Source organism: Gloeophyllum trabeum, assembly GCF_000344685.1.
Source record: "Gloeophyllum trabeum ATCC 11539 unplaced genomic scaffold GLOTRscaffold_00001, whole genome shotgun sequence".
NCBI lineage: Eukaryota > Fungi > Basidiomycota > Agaricomycetes > Gloeophyllales > Gloeophyllaceae > Gloeophyllum > Gloeophyllum trabeum.
This window is the reverse complement of record NW_006920410.1, coordinates 3,924,840-3,951,169: the sequence shown is the minus strand read 5'-3', so window position 1 is coordinate 3,951,169 and position 26,330 is coordinate 3,924,840. Positions and strand designations below refer to the sequence as shown.

The 26,330-nt window shown below is 53.2% G+C and overlaps 13 protein-coding genes across 13 annotated transcripts; 7 read left to right on the top strand and 6 right to left on the bottom strand.

Annotated features, from left to right (window-relative positions):
* Positions 1 to 36: 36 nt before the first annotated feature.
* On the top strand, positions 37 to 537 carry GLOTRDRAFT_30602 (uncharacterized protein; the record flags this gene model as incomplete). The annotated part of the gene is made up of 1 exon (XM_007862016.1): positions 37 to 537. The coding sequence occupies one exon, from the start codon at positions 37 to 39 to the stop codon at positions 535 to 537; it is 501 nt and encodes a 166-aa protein (XP_007860207.1).
* Positions 538 to 2,380: 1,843 nt separating this feature from the next.
* On the top strand, positions 2,381 to 5,025 carry GLOTRDRAFT_54176 (subtilisin-like protein). Its single transcript, XM_007862252.1, has 13 exons — positions 2,381 to 2,891; positions 2,949 to 3,378; positions 3,430 to 3,602; positions 3,674 to 3,735; positions 3,801 to 3,814; positions 3,877 to 3,924; positions 3,980 to 4,124; positions 4,171 to 4,246; positions 4,318 to 4,403; positions 4,454 to 4,463; positions 4,519 to 4,770; positions 4,825 to 4,846; positions 4,904 to 5,025. The coding sequence occupies exons 1-13, from the start codon at positions 2,448 to 2,450 to the stop codon at positions 4,957 to 4,959; spliced, it is 1,818 nt and encodes a 605-aa protein (XP_007860443.1). The 5' UTR covers positions 2,381 to 2,447; the 3' UTR covers positions 4,960 to 5,025.
* A 103-nt stretch (positions 5,026 to 5,128) lies between these two features.
* Positions 5,129 to 7,138, bottom strand: GLOTRDRAFT_69625 (beta-lactamase/transpeptidase-like protein; the record flags this gene model as incomplete). Its single annotated transcript, XM_007863288.1, has 5 exons — positions 5,129 to 5,312; positions 5,370 to 5,733; positions 5,795 to 6,041; positions 6,100 to 6,565; positions 6,615 to 7,138. 5 exons carry the CDS (start codon positions 7,136 to 7,138, stop codon positions 5,129 to 5,131), a joined length of 1,785 nt encoding a protein of 594 aa, XP_007861479.1.
* A 1,183-nt stretch (positions 7,139 to 8,321) lies between these two features.
* On the top strand, positions 8,322 to 8,822 carry GLOTRDRAFT_30191 (uncharacterized protein; the record flags this gene model as incomplete). The annotated part of the gene is made up of 1 exon (XM_007861987.1): positions 8,322 to 8,822. One exon carries the CDS (start codon positions 8,322 to 8,324, stop codon positions 8,820 to 8,822), a length of 501 nt encoding a protein of 166 aa, XP_007860178.1.
* A 440-nt stretch (positions 8,823 to 9,262) lies between these two features.
* Positions 9,263 to 10,285, bottom strand: GLOTRDRAFT_69623 (uncharacterized protein). Its single transcript, XM_007863287.1, has 4 exons — positions 10,080 to 10,285; positions 9,926 to 10,024; positions 9,763 to 9,872; positions 9,263 to 9,707 (listed from the first exon to the last, which is right to left on the bottom strand). Exons 1-4 carry the CDS (start codon positions 10,264 to 10,266, stop codon positions 9,345 to 9,347), a joined length of 759 nt encoding a protein of 252 aa, XP_007861478.1. The 5' UTR covers positions 10,267 to 10,285; the 3' UTR covers positions 9,263 to 9,344.
* A 307-nt stretch (positions 10,286 to 10,592) lies between these two features.
* GLOTRDRAFT_113667 (uncharacterized protein) lies at positions 10,593 to 13,465 on the top strand (the record flags this gene model as incomplete). Its single annotated transcript, XM_007863286.1, has 10 exons — positions 10,593 to 10,732; positions 10,802 to 11,219; positions 11,270 to 11,389; positions 11,451 to 11,615; positions 11,673 to 11,886; positions 11,939 to 12,039; positions 12,093 to 12,127; positions 12,178 to 12,351; positions 12,404 to 12,449; positions 12,686 to 13,465. The coding sequence occupies exons 2-10, from the start codon at positions 11,175 to 11,177 to the stop codon at positions 13,463 to 13,465; spliced, it is 1,680 nt and encodes a 559-aa protein (XP_007861477.1). The 5' UTR covers positions 10,593 to 10,732; positions 10,802 to 11,174.
* A 487-nt stretch (positions 13,466 to 13,952) lies between these two features.
* On the bottom strand, positions 13,953 to 14,846 carry GLOTRDRAFT_90491 (uncharacterized protein; the record flags this gene model as incomplete). The annotated part of the gene is made up of 1 exon (XM_007863285.1): positions 13,953 to 14,846. One exon carries the CDS (start codon positions 14,844 to 14,846, stop codon positions 13,953 to 13,955), a length of 894 nt encoding a protein of 297 aa, XP_007861476.1.
* Positions 14,847 to 15,690: 844 nt separating this feature from the next.
* Positions 15,691 to 16,434, bottom strand: GLOTRDRAFT_28102 (uncharacterized protein; the record flags this gene model as incomplete). Its single annotated transcript, XM_007861950.1, has 4 exons — positions 15,691 to 15,888; positions 15,933 to 16,042; positions 16,097 to 16,195; positions 16,248 to 16,434. Coding segments are annotated over 4 exons (594 nt in total), but the record flags the coding sequence as incomplete, so codon positions are not given.
* Positions 16,435 to 17,219: 785 nt separating this feature from the next.
* On the top strand, positions 17,220 to 19,968 carry GLOTRDRAFT_54165 (uncharacterized protein). The gene is made up of 8 exons (XM_007862251.1): positions 17,220 to 17,295; positions 17,363 to 17,565; positions 17,623 to 17,956; positions 18,004 to 18,380; positions 18,430 to 19,118; positions 19,182 to 19,267; positions 19,319 to 19,522; positions 19,582 to 19,968. The coding sequence occupies exons 1-8, from the start codon at positions 17,291 to 17,293 to the stop codon at positions 19,703 to 19,705; spliced, it is 2,022 nt and encodes a 673-aa protein (XP_007860442.1). The 5' UTR covers positions 17,220 to 17,290; the 3' UTR covers positions 19,706 to 19,968.
* Positions 19,969 to 20,295: 327 nt separating this feature from the next.
* On the top strand, positions 20,296 to 21,000 carry GLOTRDRAFT_14668 (uncharacterized protein; the record flags this gene model as incomplete). Its single annotated transcript, XM_007861926.1, has 4 exons — positions 20,296 to 20,486; positions 20,546 to 20,649; positions 20,704 to 20,807; positions 20,863 to 21,000. Coding segments are annotated over 4 exons (537 nt in total), but the record flags the coding sequence as incomplete, so codon positions are not given.
* A 947-nt stretch (positions 21,001 to 21,947) lies between these two features.
* On the top strand, positions 21,948 to 23,313 carry GLOTRDRAFT_32348 (uncharacterized protein; the record flags this gene model as incomplete). The annotated part of the gene is made up of 6 exons (XM_007862112.1): positions 21,948 to 22,113; positions 22,174 to 22,475; positions 22,527 to 22,677; positions 22,736 to 22,913; positions 22,975 to 23,096; positions 23,153 to 23,313. The coding sequence occupies 6 exons, from the start codon at positions 21,948 to 21,950 to the stop codon at positions 23,311 to 23,313; spliced, it is 1,080 nt and encodes a 359-aa protein (XP_007860303.1).
* A 145-nt stretch (positions 23,314 to 23,458) lies between these two features.
* On the bottom strand, positions 23,459 to 24,800 carry GLOTRDRAFT_54160 (NAD P-binding protein). The gene is made up of 3 exons (XM_007862250.1): positions 24,385 to 24,800; positions 24,124 to 24,326; positions 23,459 to 24,070 (listed from the first exon to the last, which is right to left on the bottom strand). The coding sequence occupies exons 1-3, from the start codon at positions 24,761 to 24,763 to the stop codon at positions 23,624 to 23,626; spliced, it is 1,029 nt and encodes a 342-aa protein (XP_007860441.1). The 5' UTR covers positions 24,764 to 24,800; the 3' UTR covers positions 23,459 to 23,623.
* A 473-nt stretch (positions 24,801 to 25,273) lies between these two features.
* Positions 25,274 to 26,027, bottom strand: GLOTRDRAFT_14416 (uncharacterized protein; the record flags this gene model as incomplete). Its single annotated transcript, XM_007861925.1, has 3 exons — positions 25,274 to 25,570; positions 25,626 to 25,784; positions 25,842 to 26,027. Coding segments are annotated over 3 exons (642 nt in total), but the record flags the coding sequence as incomplete, so codon positions are not given.
* Positions 26,028 to 26,330: the final 303 nt, after the last annotated feature.

The window sequence follows — 26,330 nt, the reverse complement described above, 5'->3', positions numbered from 1 at the left end:
ATGTCCAAGAACTCATGGGGAAGCGGGATTTCTCCAATGGGTCCCTTCAGTCATTTTGTAAGCTATCAGTGGAATTTCTTCTACTATGCCTCATGGTGCCTAGCATATGAAGGAGAAGACTATCCCCAGTACTTGCCTCTCAATCTTCCAAAGAAAACCATGGCCACAGATGACATGGAACATTACTCCATTAATTCTTCAACCTCTGATGCAGAATGGGCCCCCCTGTTCCCAGATGGTGGTGGATTTGTATTCCTGGGTCCTCAAAATCGTCCCTTTGGTGTATCTATGTTCCATCAGTTCCATTGCTTGGAGGACCTGTGGCATGCCATGGTAGCTCGGAAGCGAAGTCAGCATACGACGCACTGTCTCGCATACTTGCGCCAGATGATACTGTGTAGAGGTGATCTACGGATCGAACCATTAATACCACCATACCCCCTCAAGCAAGTGGACTCTACTGCAAACAGGACATGTCAGGATTGGAGTCTAGTGTATAGAGCATTAGAGCAGAATCATAGTCATGTGAAGGTGTGAGGATGAATACATATCCTACGTATGGATTTATTTCCACTGCTTTTAACACACTATTAATATTGACCTCATATGTGGAAGGTCCAATCCCGTCCATTTGAATGTGTAGGAAGGGATCAGTCTTGGGTTCGGGGCATATATGTCTATCTTTGAAGGAGTGTGGGCCCCATACACCTTTACGAAGTATACACATGCTGGATCTACTGTAAATATGGAGACTCAATGGCAATGCGTACTCTGCTCGGTCAGACATCCTCTCATGCCAGACACCAGTCAATGCATACATGATTCAAGAAGCTCCGGCCGCTGTCACCGGGCATGTAGATATATTCACATAGCACAAGTCACTGGTGAAAGACTTCAAAATCTCGGGGCATACAGATGTGAGCGCAGAGAGTTTCCGCGCGCCGTTGAATGAGTGTGTCCCACAGGTCAGAAGTTGCCAGAAACAGGACCCCTGAAAATACTGATAAATGCCGGTGCGAGACTCAAAATTTCCATGTCTGGATTGTCTGAGGCTCCCCCCCGCATTTTTGTCCGGATAAAATACCGGCCTCCCGAAGGGGCCGATTTTTGTCCGGACTAATGCACCGGCGTCTGAAAAAACAGAAAAAAAGGTTTTCTCGCCTATCAACTCATTAGAACACTGTACAATGTATCAGTAATCGTACTAGGACTCGAATGCAGTCAATGATGCGACAGAATTCACGAAGGCCGCCCACTCCCATCAACCATCCTCCTCCCCATCCGAGTCCAGACCCTGGAGTGCGGCATTCATTTTGCCTTTATCCCAATCCAATCCTTGGGATTGAATGAGATGTCCACCTCTTCCATGAGGTCAATGTCTGCCATGCCCTAATGTGAATCCCGCTGAGACTGCTGTACCCCATATGAACGAGCTCGAAGCGCACACGTTAAGTATTGTGGGCGTCGTCCATGCTTCCAGAGTCATGTAAAGTGGTGATGGTGTAGCGAAACTTTGACGATACAGCGTCCTGATCTCAGCCACATTCAGCCACTGGACATCGGAGCCCATTGCGCTACATACTAGAAACTATATATCACAGTGCAAATAAGGGCTACACGAGGCTATGCGACGGTACACAATGACAGGTTGGGACAAACCTCAGCCATAATTGGGTTAAAATACATGTACTACAAAGGGTAAATAAATTGGGCCAGTCCGTTGCCAACTTGCCACACAGCCGTGTCCGGACTGTAACCGGCATGGTAGCTCGGTCATGACCGGTGTCCGGACTGTAAAACCGGGATGGCCGGTTCGGTCGTCCATCCTTGTCCGGATGGCGTCTGGCATGGAGGGCTCGAGACCGCGATTTTTGTCCGGACTGGCACCGGCATCTATCGGTATTTTCAGGGGTCCTCCAGAAACAGATACAAATAAGTTTGTTTTGATGGCTGAATTCCTGATGTACATGTGCACCGTTACTAACCTTGCGACGTGGTCGCAGGATACTTGCCACGGGATGCCCGAGTTATTCGACGGTCTCGTCTGCTCTGAGTATCCTGAAAGTGAATCTAGCGTGGCGTTCGTGATGTCGCCGAAGTCATCATGATACGTCTCCGAGTCATATGGAGTCATGACGCATCAGGCCTCCTAGGCCGGGCTCTTCGCAGTCATAATATGTTGTCAGAATACCTCGAGAGTGTCTGCGAGAGAATCTTTGTGTCGTATTCTATGAATACCTTTGAACTTGGCCCACAGATCCGGCATACTCGTGGTAGGGTTCTGCAGTTACCATATATCACCATCTGTCACTGAGCACCATCCCGCACGCTCAAGATTCCGAGGCTGTACGCTTTGAGTCGTTTCTACTGCTATAAGGCGCACCAGCGTCAGCGTCATTGGGAAGGATCTTTAATACCTCCCCCAGGGTTGCTGTAGAGACACCGCGATGTGGCCCAACTTGAACGTGATACTGAGGTTCATCCTCGTTGCCAGTTTCTACTGTGCCCCTACTAGCTCCTCAGCCACCGAAAACAGCGTCAATCGAATCAAGGAAAACATACCCTCTCCTCCTACATGGTCCAGGCTCGGACGTGCACCCCCGAACCATCTCGTCACGCTGCGTATTGCACTGCGTCAATCGCTCTCCAATTCTTTACTGCTAGAGCAAATCCTCTACAATGTCAGTAATCCCGGCAGTCCTCTCTACGGGAGACACCTCTCCAAGGAAGAAGCGGAATCAATATTGAAACCCCAAGAGGATGCGATTACAGCAGTCGACAATTGGCTCTCTAGCAGCGGGATACGAGAGAGTTCTATCAAACCAGGCCCTTCCAGAGCTTGGCTTATGGTTACAATACCGATAGATACTGCCGAGATATTGCTGAACACAGTAAGATATTGAGGGCTGGGGCGCATACTAGTATCACGCTGACGATCTCGCATTTAGACATACTATACTTGGTGTCATTCCTCCAGTAACGACACCATAGTCAGAACCACCACATACAGCCTCCCGGTCGAAGTATTCCACCATGTGGATTTCGTTCAACCAACTACAATATTTGCTCGTTGGAATGGCTTGGGCTCTGCTACACATCTCCCCATCGCAGTCAGGGAATTCGCTCAGACTGGTTCTTCCTCAATAACGAGCGGGTCTGGGACTGTCACCGACACTGGCTGCAATGCAACACTTACCCTCAGTTGTATTCGGCAGCTCTACAATATCACCGACTACACCACGCTTGGCAAGAGTGGCAGTAAGATAGGAGTCACCGGTTACCTCGATTACTATGCAAATCGCGCAGACTTGCTGTTGTTTCTACAAGACCAGCGGCCTGAAGCACTCGACGCGACTTACCAGTTTATTTCTGTAAACGGTGGTTCTCCTCATCCCTACCCCTCTGTAGTGACTTACACATGGTTGATAGGCGGAAAAGATAGCCAGAATGTTTCTCAAGCGGGAGGGGAGGCGGACTTGGATATTCAGATATCAATGGGGTTGACATATCCGATGCCAAATATTTTCTACTCGACCGCGGGCAGCCCACCATCTATACCGAGTTTGCACACACCCACGGACGCGAACGAGCCCTACGCGGAGGTGAGTAGTCCGCTGCATACAGAGACGTAAGCTACTGATAACCGCAATCAAACCGTCTTATTCGACTCTAGTGGCTGGACTACATGCTATCGCAATCTGAACTTCCTGCAACGATTACTACGAGCTACAGCGAGTATGTTGCCTCTGACATCGTCTCCGTAAAAAGGAGTTGCTTACTGTGCTGAATTTCCATCGTAGTGATGAGGATACAGGTTGTACAAGATCCTTATAAAATCGCCGTTCGTCACTCACCCAGATCCACCCATCGTCGTAGTGCCGATTGCATATGCCAAGCATATATGTGCTGGGTTTGCTCTTCTGGGTAAGAAGGCACGGGGTCACTGCATCTGTTCTACAGGCTGATACAGAACATCGAGGCGCTCGTGGTGCATCCCTGATATTCTCATCCGGAGACGGGGGCGTGGGTGACGGTGACGACAACCCAACTACTCAGCAATGCAAGGCTAATGACGGTCGAAACGCATCTCGGTTCATCCCGACGTTCCCACCCAGCTGTCCTTAGTAAGTAACGTTCAGGAATCATAGATGTATCCGATTGATCCTGCAGCGTGACCGCCGTCGGTGGAACAACGCAAATACCCGAGGTGGCCTCCTACTTCTCGGGCGGTGGCTTCAGCAACTATGTATGTGCTGTGATTCTCGGGGTGTGCCCGTTAAGATGATTGTCGATCTCTGGATCACCGTACTGCTGTAGTTTGACCGCCCGTCCTACCAGGAGAGCTCCGTATCAAGCTACGTAGATCGTCTGCAACCCATCTTATATCAAGGTCTTTACAATCCGTAAGCGAACATCCTGAAGTACAGTATATCTCTGAATCATCTTCCCTCAGCCATGGCAGAGTACATTATTTATTACAGGCAAAAGTTAGATTCTCTATTGATCTCGTTGCCACAGGGAGTGCCCGACGTCTCCGCTCAGTCGACTAACTTCCGTGCGTTCTATCAAGGCCAGGCTGCACGAGGGATGGGGACGTCTGTAGCTGCCCCCATCTTCGCTAGCATTGTCGCTCTTCTTAATGACGGACGACTGGCAAGAGGGCTGCCTCCATTAGGGTTCTTGAACCCTGTCCTATATACAAAGGGATTGCCTGGTCTAACGGACATCACATCGGGGAATAATCCCGGGTGTGGGACGCAAGGTTTCAACGTGAGTAATATATTTCACGATCGTCCTCCTTTGTAATCACATTAACCTCCACAGGCGACGTATGGATGGGATCCGGGTAAGCTACCAATAGTATACTGCACGATAGCCACCCCATACTCACGGCAAATCACAGTAACGGGACTCGGAACACCTAACTTCGGGAAATTGAAGCAAATCTTTTCACCGTAGAGTCGGCATGATACAAAGACTGATCCTGTACAATGCGGAAACAGTGAATGCCGTCACCCCTACAATAGTACTGGTCGAGTCGTATGGTGCAATGCTATCGACAACAGTCCTGTTAAAACTCGCATGAATCGTTGGATGCTATTTCTACTAGTGCATCGGTGGGTTATCCTCAATGAACACGTCGCAGGTCGAGCTCGACAGACGGCACTCTGAGAATCCTCCCCTCAGCATCGCCTCGGAAAACCATCTCGTTGACAGGGGCCCCACGGGAGTACCCGATCTCTGCGCCGAAGGAGTAAATGGTGCACCCGTAACCCAGCGCATCGTTGAAAGGGGGTATGCCAAAGGCAAGACTGTACCATGGGATGGTCAGAATAGATGTGCGACATAGGAACAGGTATATTACTCACCGAAATTCATCGACACGACCTGTGGAAAATAGGCCCACCTTCCGTGTTTTGCCTTGCCCGTATATCATTCCCAGGACGTCGGTACCGTTGAGAATTATGCGCTCAGCCCAGAGGGAGCCTTTGTGAATGCTGATGATGACGTCGCTCGCAGCTGCCTCATCCTTTGATTCAGCCCTCCACCGCCCAGAGTACATGCGTGCGACAGTCTCAGCGATGTAGTGATCTATCGCAGGTTGCAACACGTCGACGGCGTCCAACGTGGGCGCTTGGGAGTCGAGATATTCACCCGTCATGAGTACGATCACGGCAAACCCGTTGGTCGGATTCAACGAGAATGCGGTGTGGTACCCTCCGAGTTGTCCAACTGGAAAGCATCCACGTGGCTGTGATAATGTACGGCAGACAACACAGTAATCGTCACTTACACTTCTGATAGAGCCGCTGAACTTGACCCCAGGAATTGTGATACTTCGCGATTTCCCAAACGAGGCCGGTTTCGGTCGCGTCGTCGTACCATGCATGGAGTGGACGCATCCATTCGCGTACGGTCATCGGCGTCAACAAGTCAGTACCTATTCCTGGGGCGAGGAGGTTTTGCGCAAGGAGACCGAGGTCAGCTAGGCTACTGTAGCACCCGCCAGCAGGGTTCATGGCCTCGAGGAAGTCGTAGTCCTACGGTCGAGTAGTATTAACAACTCACAGATAAAGATAACTGTGGAACAGGGCACACCGCTTCGTAAGAGTTGAGAGATGCCACGGCAATCCGGCTTCTGTCCAAGACATTACTTGAGAATCCGGTGTTGCGCATACCGAGAGGTTCGAAGATGTCGCGTTCTAGCAGCTCTGCATGTGTCTTCGGTCTGTCACCTTGGGAACTCTCCCAGAGAGTATTTGCTCCAAGGTTGACCATTCCCAGAAGCGAATATCCGGTATCTGAGTAGACAGGGAGGTAAGATGGAGGTACGACAGGCCTGAAGTTGGCAAGCGCAGAGAGGACATCCTCTGGAGCGGGAAATGGCAGCCCATTTTCGGGAGGTGTACCAGCACCCTCCAGGCTATGAGGCCACTCAGTCATGGGCCCCGGAGGCATGTCCCCTGGGATACCAGCGGTATGGGACGCAAGCTGCCTGACGTTGATAGGTTCCTCGTCGGAGATAATGCTGAAGTCGGGTACAAACTTCGTGATTGCGTCGTCCCTATGTACTCTTGTTAGCAGAGCGTCGTACGTACAAGGGAAAATAATACCAGCTTAGAGCACCTCTCTGCCGAAGGATCCACGTCTCCATTGCGGTTAGCATTTTTGTGACTGAAGCTAGGCGGAAAATGGTATGACGATCCACCTCGAGTCGCTTGGTTGGGTCGGTCTCGTTGGCTTTGACAACGCCATACGTCCCTTCGAAAAGTGGACCAGAAGAAGTCACGACTGACACCGCTAGTCCATCTATGCCACCTGCTGCTACTCTGGCTTTCAGCTTCTTGTCTAGTTTCTTTGACGCAGCAGTTATTCCAGGCGACTCTGCCGTGGGTGCCCAAGAAGAGACGACGTTCGGAAACGGGTAAGGACACGAGGCTCGCGGCCAACCACTAGGAGAACGCGACTTCAGCCAATCTCCCAGAGGTCCCTCTTGCACGGAAGACGGCACTGAGCGGAACAGAAAATAACATAATGTGATAAGAAAAAGCGCCTGCCATCTACGGGGGGGATGCAGTAGGTTTCTGAATACTTCCTTGTCATCGCTTTCAACAGGGCCCTTTGCGGTCCTTTTCATGCTTGGCTCGCTGCTGGGACAGATGTCGCCTGGAAGGGGGAGAAGGACTCACGAGTAGGACTAGAACTCCTTCGTTCCCCACATATGAGGGACGCGAGTCTATTCTCAGTCCGTGACGGCAACCTTCTGGCGCAGGTCTATCAAATGGAAGCGAATTCCACGCCCAGCGCTCAGCGCCATCGCTCAACTTCATCGTTGTGAGCATCATGCCATCGGTGGTCTCGGGGGAAGTCCATACGGGGACTCAAGAGTGCCCGGCGGCAGCTCCCGAACTTGTCGGACTCACCTCATGAGGCAAGTGTACAGCTCAGTATGTACTCAGATTCAATCAAAACTCCGAGTCGATTGTGAAAGCCCTTTGATAGTGATTTCAGTCTTGAAATGTATATTATTATACAGCAACGTTCCGAGTAAGAAATCTGAAGGCTATATGTACCCTGTAATAGATTCAGATGGCCAATAATTACCAGGTAGGTGCCCCGACGATCCTTCAAACGTCGAAGTATGGCGAACTGCAGAAGGCGCCCCGCCCGACCGATATCATGATTATACGCAGACCGTCAACTAATGGTACCGGTGAACATATACCCGGAACACCAGCAGGAAAACAAGTATGAAGAATCAGAACAAACGACTGATGATCTTTGCGGAATGAATCGCAGCGTGTCAGTCTGTGGCGGCTGTTCCTCCTGTCAATGCAGGGCCTTGCCCTTACTCCAGCGGACCGTCGTCTCGCACATCAAGATGGCCACATGCTCCCTTATCAAACCCCGCTACTCGCGATAGCTACGTTTGCTGCGGGTGTAGGGGCACTGTCCGTATGCATCTGAGTTATTTACTGCTTCTGATTCAGAACAACTAGCTATTGAAATGCAGGATATACCCTAATGAGTATCTCATGCTTAAGACACCTATCTGCGCCCACTGGCACTTCCGCGAGCTTTGCGCTACGTTTTCTCAGAAGCCCGCAAGCGCGGCGGGAGACGACTTCCCACTCTTCCAGCGTGTCTTGATGCCTTTTCGTTATGTCCAAACACCGCTGCCATGGGCATCTTGGATGCTAGTGGTGACCGCGATCTTCCTTGTGGCTATTCGCACCCTGAGTATCATGGTGGAGTGGCATGCGCGAAAGGTTTACTGTATGTCTACCGCCGCACCCCCAGGAATATTCATCCCATCCATAATGACTTTAGCTTATGAAGGAAATGATTACCCGGAACATTTTTCTATCCCTGCACTTGCAGAGGCATTCTTAACAGTGGAGGACTCGGTGCACTATCAAATAGACACCCCCGAATCCTTCGACGAGTGGGGATCTATGTTCCCGCTCGGAGGAGGGTTTGTACACCTAGGGCCCAAGCACCGCGCATTCTCCATTTCGATGTTCCACCAACTCCACTGTCTGAACAACCTACGAAAAGGCATCGTAAGTGAGGACCTCGCGGACGCGCAGCTAGCACACTTGCAACATTGCATCAATTACCTGCGCCAGTCCATCTTGTGCTCGCCGGACCTGCGACTTGAACCGCAAAGCGTATTCCTCCGAGAGGCTTACCACATAGACGGTATCGATGGGCTCGGTCTGACACACCGCTGCGTTGACTGGGAGACCATCTATCGTGCGACGGAAAACAATTTCTTGGAATGGAAAACCCAGAGCGAGTCGGAAGAAGACCTATGGTAAGCAACAAAGCCTGATTTTCAGCACGATCCCAATTTATCTATCTTATTCATAGATTGCACTTTACCTCGGCCCATAAATGCAGCAGTACGGAGGTCTCATCGGATATGAAATACTGTTCTACAACACCTTACATCTTCCTAGTACGCTCAGATTGCAGGATTCTCATGGTCGCTAGCTATTCTCACCTGCAGACGGTCCTATCTTGTGTGCTAGACCCAGCATTATTGTATTCAGTAGGACTTGGCCTGCCCATGCTAATGTGGACTTCTTCATATTTCCTCCCCCCAACGATTGGTGAGGAACTCGACCGCTCGTCAATTCAAGGATCGCAGCTGTAAAAGTACTGTGATTAGTGTGGCGGGGCTGCGCGGGGGGGGGTCTCAGTGCGACTCAGAAATGCGTGCGGCGGTCATACATAACTTCCGAACACTATCTTGTCAGTCCCGGTGCTCGTGGTGAGCAGGTCAAAGGTAAGCAAGTACGGCCTACTTACACAGGCATGTACAAGTATGAACACTACCGTCAACATCCCCGGAGCAGCCTTGCAAAGAAGGCTGATACAATCGCTCCAAACAAGAAAGCCAGCAGCATCAGTTTCATCTCTTCTCCCCCGATATTCCGTCGCTCCCCCTTCTTGCGAGTCACCACACCGAACCGACTGAAATCCCTAGTAGCGTCAGCTACCCTGTCCGACTTATGTGCGAACTGCAACGCAGAGAGCCCATCTATACTGCGCGTATTGTTGTTCTCCCAGTAAGCTTTGAGCCCACCCTCGCCTCTTCCATCAAGTGCGTTGAGGTCAGCCAATTCTTTCCGTGTGCCCGAACTGAGAAGGGTATCACGGTGGCCGACGAAGTCGTAGAAAGGAACTGCAAAGCCGCAGCTCTGCGTATTGATCAGACGGGTTCAAAGACGGGGGAGCTGACTCCGAATGACTCACCGTCGCCACTTTGTGGACATCGACCACTATCACGGAGCGCGAGCCTGGCGTCCGCTTGTCCGGAGGTATGTAGGCATCATATTCAGGTGTGGCAAATTCATGCACGAGCCCTGTAGAATCGTCGATCAGTCAACCCTATAGTCATGCGCCTGAGACCACATACCTGTGCCAAATAGGCGACATATCATCGGAGGGCCTTCAAAGGCGTTGAAGAAAATGGTTATCCGTCCATTCTCGCGCAAGTGCGCGATGGTTTCGCTGCCTGACAGGGGGGTTAGACGCTTATCTACACCCCGCCGATGCAGCACGACACTCACCGCTGCCTGTAAGATCTTCGTACCATACCTTCCTATTATTGACGATATGGAACGTCCCCCCTACACCCTTCGAGGAGACATTGACATGCCCATCCGCTGCTAAAGGAGCCGTAGCGACCGTGAACATGTGCTGCTTCTCGATCCATTGCAGGACATGGGGAGGTATCTCATCGAAGAACTTCACCATGATAGACGGGGAAATAGGCAGTCCTGGCCTGAAGGAATGACTCCTACGGTGGTATAAGTACTAAACGTTAACCGCCCATGTTAGACATGGTGAACGTGATCGAGTCATGATAGCTCCGGTTCTCCAGTATCTTATTCACCAATGAAACGATATGCCGGCGGCTGAGATTGTATAGTGTCCCCCGGCTTGTTTCCAACTGTGATAGATATGGCTTGACTCGTGCTATGGCGCCATAAGTTCACAGAGTAAGTAGTAGACAATGTCCTCCATACTCGGAGGAGTCGGAGCCTAGGGTTGGAGATGTCGGCGGTATACGTAGTGGCTTAACTTCAACCACATCGACGTTCGTAGGTCCGGATTGAAGCTGACGACTAATGCAGTCCCTTTCAAGTTGGTTTGCTCCAAATATCGCCACGAGGCCGGGCCCTTGTCCGGACCCGCTATAAGTAGGTGATGTACGTATGAGGTAAGTTGCGTTTTCACCAGAGACGTAACATGCGATTACACATGTCTGAATCGCTGGACCGTTGCCCAGTCATTAGGAGCTTACTACTGCTGAGGTGGATCAATCGCAAAGTGTGCAACGCTGGCACTCAGGCTACGGGCAGGGTTAGGTTTGCAAGTGCACTTCCCCGGACCAGCGGGAGTGTTGGACTGAGCCGAAGATATTTCAGTCTTCTTGAGCCATGAATAGCACTTTACTCATCCCTTTTTCTCGCCTCTTTGCTCAGCCAATATTACGCTCAGCCTTTCGTACCGCGTGAAATCACGCGAACCCAGAACTCGTGATGCTGCCGCCCACCGGTCTTCTATGACCCTAGGAGCTGCGGTTACTGTTATCCAGGCTGATATAGGTTGCCTGAGACTCATATAAAGGCGACACGTTGCAAACCCGTTTGCCAGCGAAGATGCAACCCTCGGAAGGACACATTGATCCTATCCCAATCCTCATAGTGAGTAAGGTGCATCACTCACGGTCTTTTCTAGCTTATCACCATCGTAGGTTGGGGCAGGACCTGCAGGACTGGTCCTCGCCCTCACACTGGTGCAGAATGGGGTCCCAGTGCGCGTCATTGACAAGGCTCCTGCACCTCCCGTAGGGCAGCGAGGAGCGGGGATCATGGTCAGGCAGCTGTTCCTATCGCCACCGCTCCACGGCCGGCCTCATCAATTCGTCTATGTAGCCTAGGACGCTGGAAATATACGAGTTTCTGGGCGTCCTCCCTAATATCCTCAGAGCCGGGTTCATGCTGCCCCCGTGTGCGCAATATGACTCGCCGGGAATCACTAAACCGGCAAAACAGTTCGACATGGTCACGGTGTACGACCCCACGCCAGATTGTCCATATGTAAGCCTATAAACTATCCAGGATATACACACGTTCTTCACTTGCCTTCCATGATAGCTTCGAGGGTATACCCTTGGGCAAGACGAAGTAACCAGAATAATGCGCTCTCACCTATCAAGGCACGGGTGCGAAGTAGAGTACGGCGTAGGCCTTGTCGACTTCGAGCAGCACCCCGACGCTGTGACAGTCCATGTGTCCGTACAAAAAGACGGTGACCTGGTGCCGGGCGTTATCGAAGCAAGATGGCTAGTTGGGGCGGACGGCGGTAAAGGTAGAGGAGGTTTACGAATTCACTTACCACCGCGAACTGAGTTCTCGACAAGGAATCGTGAGGAAACAACTTGGTCTGACCTTCCTTGGGGAGACCCGTGCAGAGGACGGGCTCGTCATCGCGGATGTCCATATTACTGGGCTCAGCAACGACGTAGGCGTCTTATCCAATGATAATGATTGTACATCATTACTCACTATTCTCAGTACTGGCATATGTGGGGCGACGTCTCCACAAAGTGGTAAGTGTTTCATAGACGTCCTCATCGTACGTGTGTCATGGCGCTCACAGGGTAACGATCCGGCCCACGGAGAAAGACGGTATCTTCTGGTCTCTCAGCGGTGGCCGACAGGCGGATTACGAAAAATTAGCGTCGGACCCGGAAGCTTTGAGACAGTTCGTCCGGGAAGTCTCAGGCAGGACGGATTTTGAGCTTGGTGAATTCGTGACCTTGAACTCTTTCAGGTGCGTTTATCTCATTATCAAACATGGAGGAAGGCTACTTACGTATAATCAGACCTAACATACGGATGGTGAACAAATTCGGAGAAGGAAGAGTGTTCGTATGCGGAGGTGAATAATTACCAGCTTGCTGCATTCCTGCTTGCTAGACTAAGGGCTCCCAGACGCGGCCCACGTCCACAGCCCCTTCGGTGCACAGGTGAGCAGACATGCACCCCAGCCAAGTCCTGCTGACCACCCCACCACTGACCAGGGCAGCAACTCCGCCGTCATGGACAGCGTGAGCCTCCCCCGCTGCACCTCTTCACATCCAGCCTAACAAATTCACCTTACCCAGTTCAACCTCGCCTGGAAACTCGCGCTCGTCCACAAATCCCTCGCCCCCGCCTCCCTCCTGGGGACTTACACCTCCGAGCGCCTCCCCGTCATCGCGCAGATGCTCAACAAGACCACACAGCTACTCGACCGCGCCGTCGAGGCCGCCGCCACCAAGCGCGACATCCCGCCCGAGCACCTGCAGGACGAGGGCGCGAACCCGTGGGTGCGCGGGAAGGTGTTCTTCCAGCTGGGCGTGAATTATAGGTGGAGCGAGATCGTGGTGGACGAGGAGGCTGAGGGGAGGTGGGTGAGTGTAAGGGAGGCGTATGGGGCGGCGACGGGTGCGGGGGGTGCTCGCGTGTACGCGGGCGACCGCGCGCCGGACGCGCCGTTCCTCGCGGATCTGAAGGCCGGGGTTGATATTAGTCCTGTCGGGCCCGGGACGAAGAGGCTGTTTGACTTGTTCAAGCCGACGCACCATACCGTGCTCGTATTCTCTTCCGCCGTGGAAGAGGTGCTGGACGTCCTGGAGGAGCTCCCGCCGCTGGTTACGCGCTCGGTGGTCGTCTTCCCGACGCGGACGGCGGTGGAGAGGCTGCAGCCTCGGGAGACGTGGGACGGTGTGCACCATGTTGTCAAGGACTGTTTTGGGTATGCGTATAAGCATTATTCTGCTGAGAAGGGCAGGAGGAAGGTAGTCATTGTGAGGCCGGACGGGGTGGTGGGGGCTATTGTCGGAGGTGTTGAGGGTGTTAAGAGGTATTTCATCGGTGTTTTTGGGTCTGGGCTTGCGGACTGAGGGATGTACCAGCGCATCTTCTTCGCAGTGAATTTGTATATATAGCACTGTAACTGTCCCTCCATACATGCGGATCACAGCAACTGGTTCGATAGGACAAGCAGAAACAAGAACATCACATGAGTTCCAACTCCCGGTTGATCGCCTCGAGTTTTGCGGCTAGTTGCCTAGGTATATCGGGGACGACTTCTTCGGATAGGTCTCCCAGGAGGGGCGTAGATATAGACGTCGAAGTCTGGTACACATCACGAATATATCTGGTAAAATGTCAGCACAACACAAACATGAATCCATCCGCACCTCGGGCTGCGTCCCGCGTTCCAGGGACTCGAGCCACGGTATAGCAGACATTCCCACTGCGACTTCATCGACGAGTTTCATCCGTATACCCATAAAAGATTCGCCATATCGAGATAACAGCAGGGAGAAAGGCTTATACAGACAAGGCGGGCCGGTGTCGTCAGATGGCGAGAGCAGCGAGGGGAGGTTAGTAGGTTCTGCCACGGAATCCAGGGGGATAAGCCTCTAAAGGAAGACCATAAAGTGAAGCGCTCCCAGAAAGTATACCTTTGTTAGTAGGTCCTGGTTTGCATAGAACACACGTGAACGTGGACGAGCCAACTGTTCCTTGCTTGCATAATCGAGTCTCAAGCTGGGGTGTAGCGGCACACTGAGAATCCGAGTCGATCTGAGTTGCTCGGGGGCTTTGAGCACGAGACTTGGCAGAGAGAGCAGAGCCCGAGCAGTCGCCAGCCAGTGGGGTATATGCGCGTTTCGACGGAGTATTTGCGTCCATAGGTCGACCAGAACTCAGCAGATAACCAGAGTCGCGAGCACGCTCCCCGTTTTTGCTGTTATATCGTCCGCTGTTGCATAGAGGTCGTCCAAACGCGGTATGATCACCAGAGTCAGAATCATAGTCCACCAAAGTCAACTCTGAGCTGGGGAATTCGTCTATAGCCTTAGTCTTGGTACCCGCAGGCGGTGACAAAGTACTGGAGCGCGATTCTGGGCGTTTGGTCCGTTTCTTTGGGCGATTCTCTTGTTCCTCGTCGTCACCCGTGATCTTCTCCAGCTCTGTCGGTGGTCGCGTATCCAGCTCATACGTGCCTTCAGGGATAATCTGCCCCTTCCGCTCCGCCAAAGACTTCTTGTGCGAGAACCAGTTGTGCACGCGGATCGGCTCGATGCTGCGCGCGAGCGCCCACGCCTGGCGACTCTGCAGAGTCGGGACACGCGGGTCGGCGTGCCAGAGGGCGTCTAGCTCTGCTATGATTTCTGGAGTGAGCCGCGTTTTAAGGGAGGGTCTGAGTGATTTGGAGATGCGGAAGTATTTGGGCGGAGCGGGGACGGAGGAATCCTGCGGCTCTGGTTTGGGCATGACGAGTAGCCGCAAGGGTCAAGCGGTTTTGGAGTCAGTTATTTGTGAGTCTCGGTCGAAAGGCCAGCGATGGAAGGAAGGAAACATGCAAGGGTCGAGATGTGTCATGTGCCACTGGCAGCCTATATGCGGTCACGTGCTCTGCGCGTCTGAGTCGTTACGGCGGTCACGGTCTCCCCGAACAAGTCTGACTCAAAGCGCGGTTTGCATGCGCGCAGCAGCGCTGGATATCTGGCTAGCGATTGTATAGAGGTCCCAAAACACGAACGTGCCCTCTTTCCATAGCGAGGCGATACGAGACAGAAGAATGATTGTAGAGGCCGCAAGGGCGTAAGTTTATAAGGGGCATTAGTGGACTTCACTAACTCCTCATGAACTTACGCCCTTCCAGACGATTCAAAGTTATCTGCTATACAGGTATGTGTAGGCTTTCAACACTTACAGGTCACCGTGCTATCTACAGCTGTTCCGATGGTTGCGAAAGTCGGGCCGAATCACTGGACGCTGGTGTACACATGGTACGCAGCAGAATTTGCAGTACGTCCATGACTTACAATCCACCTTGGCTAGAGAAGTCCCCTATTGGAGCAAAGGACGAGGGAGTTGCGACCTTCAGAGTCCCCACTGATATGTCCAAATGGTATGTATGGTATATCTCGGGCAGATGTCATGATAACACGCTCAGGCCGCTCACCCTTGCATACATGGCAGAAGCTATCGCACCAAAGAGGAACGCCAGCATGAGCTTTATCTCCTCCTTGCCCACCAGATGCCCCTCGGTAGCAGGCCCGTCTGAGTTCTTTTTCGGCTTCTTCGTCAAGTGGAACTGGTACCGACTCTCCACCGGCCGCTCCGTTACAGACGCGACGTTCAAACCAGGCAAGCCGTCGAGGCTCTTGGTGTTCTCCGCTCTCCACCACGCCTTCAAGTCCTTCTCCTTGTTCGACGACTTCTCCAGCTGCGAGCACCAGTTGAGGATGGTGTCGCGGTGGCCGTCGAAGGTGTAGTACGGTACGCCGTACCCGCAGCTCTGGCTCGTACACTGGGCAACTCGCTTAATATGTATGCTGTGGTAAGGGCGCTCACCGTGCCGACTTTGTGCACATCCATGACTATGACCGCGCGCGAACCTGGCATCCGCGTCTCCGGGGAGATGAAGCTGTCGTACTCGGGTGTGCCAAACTCGTGGACAGTGCCTGGGGTTTGCCGTCAGACCTTCGTAACCTCGACGTACGAAGAATATACGGCACCTGTACCGAATAAGCGACAGATCAAGGGCGGCCCCTGGAAGGCGTTGAACAGGATAGTGATGCGGGAGTTTTCGCGTATGTGCGAAATCGTTTCGTTGCCTAGCCACCCTCTGAATGATGCTGATTTCATTGCGGTATTGCCAGCGCTTACCGCTGCCAGTCAGATCCTCGTACCACACCCGCTTGCCATCAACAACGTGGAACGTGCCATCCACCCCCTTGGACGAGATATTGACGTGCCCATCCGCGCTGAGCGGCGCCGTTGCGACCGTGAACATCTGCTGCTTTGCTATCCATGTTATGAGGTGCTCAGGTATCTCGTCGTAGAATTTGCCCATGGTGGTGGTAAGAGTTTTCCAAGTGCTCGGGCATCATTATACTCATGATTGTATGGCCGGAAGCGCGCCATGGGAAACATGATAAGCACCGGTACTGGGCCCCATTATGGGCGTGAGGATAATAGAGATTGCGCAGTGGCCTACTTTGGCAAGAGTTTCTTACCCATGGTAAGCCATGGTAAAGCAGCGCTCAGCACGAATAGCCCCGAAATACAGTGCACGCTCAGCCGCCGTCTACGAGAAGAAAAAATACAAGTACTTGAAATACAGCGATATGCGGCACGTGCCCAATGATCAAGGATTCTGGATTCCAAAACGACGCCCGAAATGGAAGGACATTTGCTTGATATGTCATTGACACTGTGGCGCATCCCTCCCGATCCTCCTTTCCCCATGTCGCCTCCTACGTCCGATTTACCCCGTAGTAGCAGCTTTACTGGCTCAGATAAAAGGGAGCCCAAATCCCTTTCTTCCCCAATTTCTTTTTCCCTCCTCCTACAACCGCCACCACCGCAAAAGCTCATCCAAGTCTTCCTCAGGGATAAGCCCGCGGTTCACACGCTAAATCAATAGTAGCCGGTCCCGCGCGCTGTACCCTGCTGTACCTGGCGGTGCGCTCTGATCTAGTCCACAATCTGACATATGTCCCGGTGCGGAAAAAGTGGCGGAAACGTCAACTCAATAACGTTGGGCGAGACGCACGTTCCGATCGAACAGAACGTCTCATATTATCACAAAAAGGCACACTGCAGATGATGCGGTGGTTGATCTTTTCTCTTGCACCTCGAGGCAGTTCCTTTCGCGCTGAAAAGCGGCACCGGGCTCGGAAATAACTAGCGCTCGGTGACGCCGGTGAATGCAGTGAGTACTGATCCCGGAGCTGTTCTTGGACCTGGACGACGATGTTGAGCTTGTCGGCGTCGAGCAGAGGGCGGTGGAGGATGACTATCTACATTCGCAAGCCGCGCCGGAAACTCCAGCTCGCCCTGCCGCTCTTTCTCGTCGTTCTATGCTCCCTCACGTACTTGCAATTCGCCCAAACATCAAGCCGACCAAGACCGACCACTTTCGAGGAGGAACACAATGAATCGGCCCCGGCACCCCACGGCCATGGTATGTATGCGGTACAGCGTCAGTCCGACCTCCAGCCTCATCCCACCGCGCAAGTCGTGCTGAAGCCCGCGAAAGACAGCTCTTTCCGCGAAATTGAATCCCCTTTAGATAGCGAGGCGGAGGAGGAGAAGGTGGTTGCGCGTCCTGAAGACCTGTTCCCGGAACTCCTTGGTTTGACGGACGAGCCCGAGTACGAGGGGCTGTTTGAGGAGCTCCCTCCGCATGTGTACCGCTCAGATGGGCTGCTCGTTGTGAACCCCGAGGGCGCCCACCCGATTTTTGAGCTGATCGAGCGGGCGGAGGAGGCTTGGGATAACAAGCTGCGAAAAGCGAGTCGGACGCTTACTCAGGCGGTGGAGGAGTACAAGAGGCGATATCAGCGATTACCGCCAAAAGGCTTCGATCACTGGTGAGTAGGCTAATAGCTTCATGGATCCTGTTATTCACGCCTCTTAGGTGGAGATACGTTCAGGAGCACAACGTGCAGCTGCCGGATGAGTACGACCAGATCCACGAGGATCTCGAGCCGTTCTGGGGCATGCGCCCCGCGGACCTGCAGAAGATCGCCACGGACTGGGAAGAGCACAAGGATGGTTTCGTCCTCGGCAAGATGGCGGCGGACGACCCGATCGACGTCCTCAAGACAGCTTTCTTGAACGAGGGCCGCCGGGAAGAGCACCTTTATGGGGCCTACAAGATAATGGAATTGCTCGAGGACGTCGAGGAATTTATCCCTCCCTTCCGCGCGATTTTCTCCCCGCACGATAACCCGAATGTTGTGAAGAACTACGAGCTGCGGAAGATGGCCGTGGAGGCTGCTGCCGAGGGCAAATGTACGTCTTCTTAATCTTGCTGCCTCCTAGCCACTCACGATCGCTCCAGACATCGACGTCAGCAAGCCCCCACCGGGCGGCGCGTACGGCTGGCTCTCCGCCTGCCCACCGCAGTCCCCCGCGCGGCGCAACCCCTCGCGCATGATCAACGACCACAAGCCGCTCGAGCGCAAGACGTTCATCTGGGACCACCGCGCGAGCATGGACCCGTGCCTCCACCCGACGCACTTCTCGCAGCACGGCCAGTTCCTGTCACACAACTTTGGCCCCGCGCCTGACCCGCTCCTCCGCCCGCAGTTCTCGTGGTGCGTCGACGACCTGCACAACGACCTGCGCCCGCCGACGCCGCATAACTGGGTCGCGGATATCGATGACCCCGAGTGGGATGAGAAGAGGGAGGAGCGGCTGTTGTGGAGGGGGAGCAATACGGGGATATGGCATGGCAGTGACAGGAAGTGGTGGAAGGCACACCGCGAGCGGCTGGTGGAGATGACGACGGGGCGCGATGGCTCAGTCAAAGTGCTCCTCCCGAACAAGTTCGACTTTTACGGCAATACGAGCGTGGGCGAGCCGGTGGAGATCAGAAGGCAGCTGCTGAATGCCGTGACGATGGACGTGCAGTTTGCGGGCAAGCCGTTGGCGTGCGAGCCGGCGATTTGTGAGATTTTAGGAGAGTTGTTCGAGTGGAGGCCGAATATGAACTGGAAGGAGGCGGGGCAGTATAAGTATGTTATGGATGTGAGTTTTTTCATTCCCGATTGACGGTCTACTCGTGGATCTGATGCTTTTGGCTCCTGACAGATGGATGGGAATGGCTGGTCGAGTCGGTTCAAACGGCTCATCACGTCCCGGTCCCTAATCTTCAAGTCAACTATCTACTCGGAATGGTGAGAATCCTGGTCGGTTCGCGGTAGCTGAGGCTGACACAGGGTTCGCAGGTTTCAAGACCGGATTCAGCCCTGGGTGCACTACGTCCCCGTTCAAGTTGACCTGTCCGACTTGTACGACGCGTTCCTGTTCTTCCGCGGCGACATCAATGGGGAGGGGGGCCATGACGAGCTTGCGAAGAGGATCGCGGAGGCTGGGCGCGATTGGAGCAAGCGGTTCTGGCGGAAGGAGGATATGACCGCGTATATGTTCCGGTGAGTCTGAAGTTGGATGGGTACCCATGGATAGGACGCTGATTTGAGTTGCCTGATAGGATGTTCTTGGAGTATGCGAGAGTGACGAGTGACGACAGGGACGCGATGACATACGTGCCTCCCCCAGACTTCGCCGAGCGCAGTGATGAAGATGCATATGATGACACGGATGCGCTTTGGTAGAGCTGGTACGTAGTTATATAACAGGTCTTTTCATATATTTGGGTTTATGTCGAGGGTAGTTGTACATTACTAATACTGTCTTTCGCCGCTGCATCCTAGCCCTTCCCTCGTTATGATTGACGATACCGTTATTGCTATTTCTAGATTTGTTACAGAAGTAGACATGGGAGTTCTACTGGTACGCATAGCCTGTTGTATATTATCTATAAGTATTCTACAGACCAGCAGAGTATGGATGCCACTATCTGAATCGCGGTGGAAACGTGTTCTCAAGTTTACTGTAGTCTGTCTGCTCTGCACGCTTCATCTCGGAGTCTAAAGGCTAATTTAAGGGTTTCCAGCACATGCCGCCAATACGCGTAGGCTGCTAGCAGTGCTACTAGAGCGTCACTATCAACAGGTGACTTGTGCGGAACACCATGTCCACTAATATCACTCGACCCGATGCGATCTACTTAACACTCACTAGACGAAGCCAAGAAGCCGATGCGTTACGCGGCGGTGAGGCTTGCGACAGCCCGCGCTCAAAGCATATATAGCGAAACCAACACTTATGGATAGCCCACAAATTCCTTTATCCTGCGCAAGCCATGGGTAAATTCTACGACGAGATACCGGATCACCTCATCGAATGGATAAAGAAACAACATATGTTTACCGTGGCTACGGCTCCGCTCTCCCCCACCGGACATGTCAACGTTTCGACTAAAGGTGTCGGAGGGACCTTCCACGTCGTCGACAGCAGGCAGGTGTGGTACGAAGACCTCACAGGGAGTGGTGAGTGGAACGCTGGATGGATCCCTACATGGCTTAGACTGATCGGTAGTGTATTGCAGGGAGCGAGACGATCGCGCATCTGAAAGAGAATGGGCGCATCACCATTCTGTTCAGTGCGTTCGAGGGCCCACCGACGATAGCTCGTCTATTCGGTACAGGTACGTGCGGTTGTCGCTCTGTTCTCTCAGCCAGCGCTGACGACGTGGCGTCCCTAGGACGAGTGCATGAATTCGGCTCACCAGAATACGATCTGTTCATCTCGGCGGTGACCAGGACGCCAGGCTCACGCGCCGTGATCGTCATAGACGTGCACAAAGTTGGCACGGTAAGTCGTCCACTGGCTTATATCCAACTAATCTGTAACGCAATGTTTTGCGTAGAGTTGCGGATACGGCGTACCGTACTATGAGTTCATCGGCCATCGCGACACGCTTCTGAACAACGCAACTATATTTGAGAAGCGCGATCTCGAGGCGCCCGGATTTATCGCAGAGAAGGGCATGAAAGCAATCTGGGGATTCCTCAACTCCGAGAGTATAGATGGATTACCTTCGCTGAGCGACGCGCCGAAGCAGACTCATCGGCCGCCAGAGGCTGTGCGGGATTTCTCGAAGTTCGGTGTTGTGAAGAAGCCCAAAGTGCAGAAGGAGCCGGAGGCGAAGGGAAGTACTGGTGTGGGTGCTCTTCTGCGTCAGCGGCTGGGAAACGAGGAGACGAAGTTATTACTTGCTTTCCTTTTTGGTGCAATTATTTCGGCTTTCTTGGCGAGGGTGAGGACCACAGAAACAGCTATTTGAGATATCTTCTTGATGTTCACTGAATACCATTCCACATATCGTACACTGCCTAATCGTAGCATTGATAATTACTTCATCCTGAGGCCTAAGCATTCAGAGGGGTCCGATCGTTATTCCCCTGTCATAAAGAGGCCGGAGTCATTATGTATAGATTCAACGAGTTAGCTCACTCGATGGGAAATCCAGGATAGCTGCGTCTCAGGTTCCAGTGCGCGAATGAAGTGACCAATGTCAGTAAAACAGGAGTGCTACTAGCAGATCATCTGCATGAAACGCATGAAAAAATTCGCTCTGAAGAACCAGACTCAGCTGAAACGACCTTGGCAGACTCAAACTGTAAGTACTCTAGCTCTGGGCCTGACTTACGTTGTATTGAATGTCGATCAGCAAGGGGCCGTTCATCTAAGTAGTCTAGGAGTTCGTCGTACCCAGTCTCAAGCCGCGAATGCCGCACGCCGGGAGAGCCCGGCGGACAGTGTGGAGCACCTCAGAAAAGGACGGCAACAAGCGGAGTCCGAATTCTAACCTCCGCGGCACGAATCTTGCGATAGGTCCTTGATTCAATACATTCCTGCGCAGGATGGCTATGACAATACCCGCACGGAGATCCTTTTATACGGGCTGAAGGTCGAGGGTGTCTGCCTTCAGCCTGACTTTCTAGCCCACTGATGCGATCTACGATTTTTCCATCCGCTAGCAGGCTCAATGTTTCGGCCTCCATCCTGCTGATAGCCTTGGTCGCGCGGGCCTCTGCAGGACAGTGCAGCCCTGGGACTTATTCCTCGAACGGACAGAAACCCTGTCAAGACTGTCCTGCTGGGACATACCAATCCCGTACGTGCTTGACCTCCCTTCTAGATTCTATCCCTCACACATTGTCGGTATACTGTGCAGAGTCCGGTGCTACGAGCTGTACAGCCGCCCAGGCAGGTTGGTATGCCAAGGGTACGGGAAACAAGCAGCAGGAGCAATGCGGGCAAGGGTACTATAGCACCGGCCACGCATCAGAATGCACCATCTGCCCCGCCGGGAGCTACTGCAATTCCAATACGCAGACTCAGCCGCAGTACTGCCAGCCCGGGCGCTACTCGCCCTACCCCGGTGCTAAGCAGGACTGCTTGGAGTGTCCGCGCGGGACGTTTAACAATGTCTATGGGGCGACGGCGTGCTGCACCTGCTGCTCAGGATGGTACACAGTGAGCGCGGTCGTGTCCGTGAGGATGTTATGTGTGCTGACAGGTTCGTAGGATCAAACAGGCCAGACCCACTGCTTCAATTGCCCGAACAGGGGCAGTCAGCAGCAGGGATGGTCCCCAGCAGGTTCCACTTCAGCCGGCCAATGTATCGACGCCCCAGGTGCGTTGTCGTCATGCTCGCAGACTTCAAGTGGGACTTGCCGTACGTGTTCACACTTCTTCCTGACTCATCGGCCAAGCTAATGCAGTCCTCTGATTAGCGGCAGCTGGAGGTGCAATCAGCTCCCAGCGTAAGCGTGCTGCTGGCTCTGTGGAATACTGCGGAAAGCCAGGCCACAAGAGCTGCCCTATCTGGAACGCGGTCCAAGGCAACGCCGGACATGCTTCGCAAACCACGCTGTACCGATACGAGTGTGTCGACATTGCCAACGATATAGAGTATGTTTCTCCTCCGGGCTTTGCGGTCACAGACCAGGGCTGATGACATTCAAATGTGCAGGTCCTGCGGTGGATGTGTCGACGATTCCAGAGCCGGCACGCCCAGCACCGACGGGGGACGCGACTGCAGCGCGATTCCGCACGTCGACGACGTGTCCTGTAGCAACGGGACCTGTAAGATCCGTGAGCACTAGCCTTCTCGAATTGCTATTGCGCTCGCTTTACCACTCTTGGTTTAGGGAAATGTTCCAGGGGCTTTATGCTGTCTGAAGACCAAGACAACTGCATTCCCGCGAGGCAGAAGCGCAAGGTACACTACAATCACGGGTCGCACGTCGGTGGGAACGTTCACCATCGGATCGCTGTCAAGGGTGAGAACCAGCATGGATACCACCATTAGTGGCGACGGGCCACAATGACACAGTTGCGCTTCACACCTTGAATTAATGTAGCCTTGGTACTTACCGATGTAGCCATATGCTAAAGTCAATGGAGGTTTTGCTGGGTTTAGTGGTTATCGTTCTCTTGAACGCTTGATGAGTATGGCATCTTATCCCGTTGGCTATACGCTGTGTCTTCCTACTCGGGTCCAAAGCCGCAGCTTGGATGCCCTCACTGTCAACCTGGCGACGTCGGTCACGAGAGAGGAAAGGATATACATAAATGTGCATAAATCAGCATATCAGGGCGAATAGATGGTATACTCAAAATCAGAACAACGGCGCATCGCTCTTCGCCTCATCCACATTGAAGTTATACTTCTTCATGGCCCTCCACTTCACGAAGTCCGGGCACGCCCAGTACACCAGCTGCGACCAACCCATCAGCCAGGGCAGGAACACCATCCCGTCGCCCTCGTCGACCGCCTTCACGCACCGCCGCGCAACGACCTCTCGCTTGAGCCCCGTGGTGTTCGGGTCGGCCTCGCGCGCTTCGCCGCCGTCCACGGCGGACGCGCGGAAATTGCCCTCGACGGTGGAGGGCAGGACGAAGGAGAAGTGGATTGAGGGGTGTTCGATGGAGAGGGATTGGTAGAGCATGAGGGAGGCGGATTTGGTAGAGCCGTACAGGGTGCGTGTGGGTGCGGGGATAACGGATGCGAGGGAGGAAAGCAGGAGGATTGAGGGCGAGGGAGATGTTGTTGAGAGTAGAGGAATCTACGAGAAGCATTTATGGATGAAAGACGGAATTGGATGACAGATAGACGTACCAGGGATACGGCTGCTACTAGTGGGCCGATGTAGTTGCCCTTCATGGCTGCTGCGGTGACTTCGACGGTCTTCTGAAGTCCTACTTCATCGGCTGCCGGAGGCGTAAAGGTCTTCCCCTTCTTCTCTACCCCAGCAACTTCCAATAACGGTTTCAGTGCCGAAACTCCCGCAGCAACAATCAGGGTATCGAGCCCTCTCCATTCTACGTTCCACGGTATTCAATGACACCAGCTCGGTTTGCTCGAAGAGCTCCAACGCACCAGTTTCCAAAGCTGTCCGTACCTTTACCATATCATCTACCTCTGCAAAATCTGCAACCACATGGATCACCCTCTTGCCTCCAGCCTGATACTCCCCATGTCCCGCCGTGGTCGACAATGCCCTGCACTCCTCAGCAACCGTCTCCAGCTCTGCCTCGCGTCGCGCCACTACGCAAACCCTAGCTCCTCTTGACGCATATATGTGTGCAATGGCCCTGCCAATCCCGCTGGACGCGCCGAGGACGAGGACCCGTTCGTAGTTTTCGGGAACACTGGATGAGCGGTGGAAACGGTTGAGGCTGCGCCGGATGGAGAGAATAATGGGGATGGACAGCCCTGCGGCCAGCCAGAGATTTCTGCTCGCAATCATGTCGTTCATTACGGTCGTGAGTGAAAACGGGTGGCCAAGAAAACGATGGGAGCTAGAGTTCGAACTTTCGCGCGACTGCAGCGCGTTGCGAACACGTGATCGTATGATTTCCGAAGGAAATCTCAGAATCATGCTCTGTCATCTGCTATTCTGCCTGACTGACAGCAGGCATACCTCAATGATATTTTCACTTCTGAGTAAACTTGGGATATAGAAGACCCAGAGGGCTATGCAGGTCTCACACAAAAGCGCGGCTCGTCATCCTGGACGGACGAGTCCGAGGACTATCTGAGCAGTGTAGGCTGCTCCTTTAGCTATAATGAGAGCTCTCTATACAGACGGTCAACGTAGCCCACGTTATGCCCACAGACCTATCTGCATGTCAAGCTTGTCGTTCCACTACCAGTGCCCTAAAAGGTGCGTTGGGTTGGAGCGACAGGAGCTCACGTCCCTAGATTCAGGTTGACGGATGTTCGAAACACGGTTAATCCGTGGCCAGGCCGTAACAGCGGAGAAGGACGCGCCAAGGCTGACACCACTTGCAGCGAGGGAGGCGATCGCATGATGCAAGACTTCCGCCGAGCCTCCATCGTCCGCCAGTGTACTCATCGTCTGCAAATCACGATCCAGCTTGTCAAGACATTCAGCCGCGCCGGAAAGGTTGGCGACCTTCGCACAGGTCGCATGCAATACCATGAGCTGTGGAGAAGGGAGCGGGAGACGCTCGGGGTCAGGGGTGCTGAACATCACCCGCTCCCTCGTCCCGTGACCAAAACCTGGCTTCGCCACTTTGACAGAATAACAGTTAGCAGTGTCCTGGTAAATCCGTTTGTTAAAGCGAAACGGTCCGCTAACGCTCCCGAGCACTCACTGTTTCCTTGAACCAAAGTTGCAGCCCCTCAAACCCGTTGTGTACGTCGTGTTGTAGTGTCATCACATTATAGAGCGAGTGAGCCTTCGGATCGCTCAATTTGTCGACGTCGTAGCCGAAACGCGGGAGGGCCGTTAGAACTAATGCCGGATAATCTCTCTGAAGTTGGCTGGATTAGCAAATAATTTGTACCCGTAGTATTATGCGTTATCGTACTTTGTTGGAAGCTTGGTCGGAGCCGTCAATATTTACGTTGAAATATATGGGTTCCGGCGCGATGTGAGCGCATTCCGTATCGATGAGCCAGGCGCCAGAGTTTGCGAACTTATTACCGAGCATATCCGGCGCCACTGTGTCATACGCTCCCGTCACAGGACATCTGTAGCCATCCCGTATAAGTGCCTACACAAGATGAGCGTATGAGCGTATGAGCGTGTCGAACCAAACACAGAGATATCTTTGGACAGAACTTGTGCCTTGGCGGTGCTATGAGCCTTTGGTGTCTCGTTCACTGAGGCCTTCGACAATAACCGCTGCAGGTTGAAGGACGGGTGACTGGCAATTGTCGGAGCTGAAAAGGGTCTTTTCCCTACGTTTCCGAACTGGCAGTGGGTGAGGACAAGCCGCTGCCGGAGAAACGGCGTACCCACATGCGCGTATGAACAAGTTGAGAAAGGCCTGACCCAGCTCATGCAGAGCTTCGTT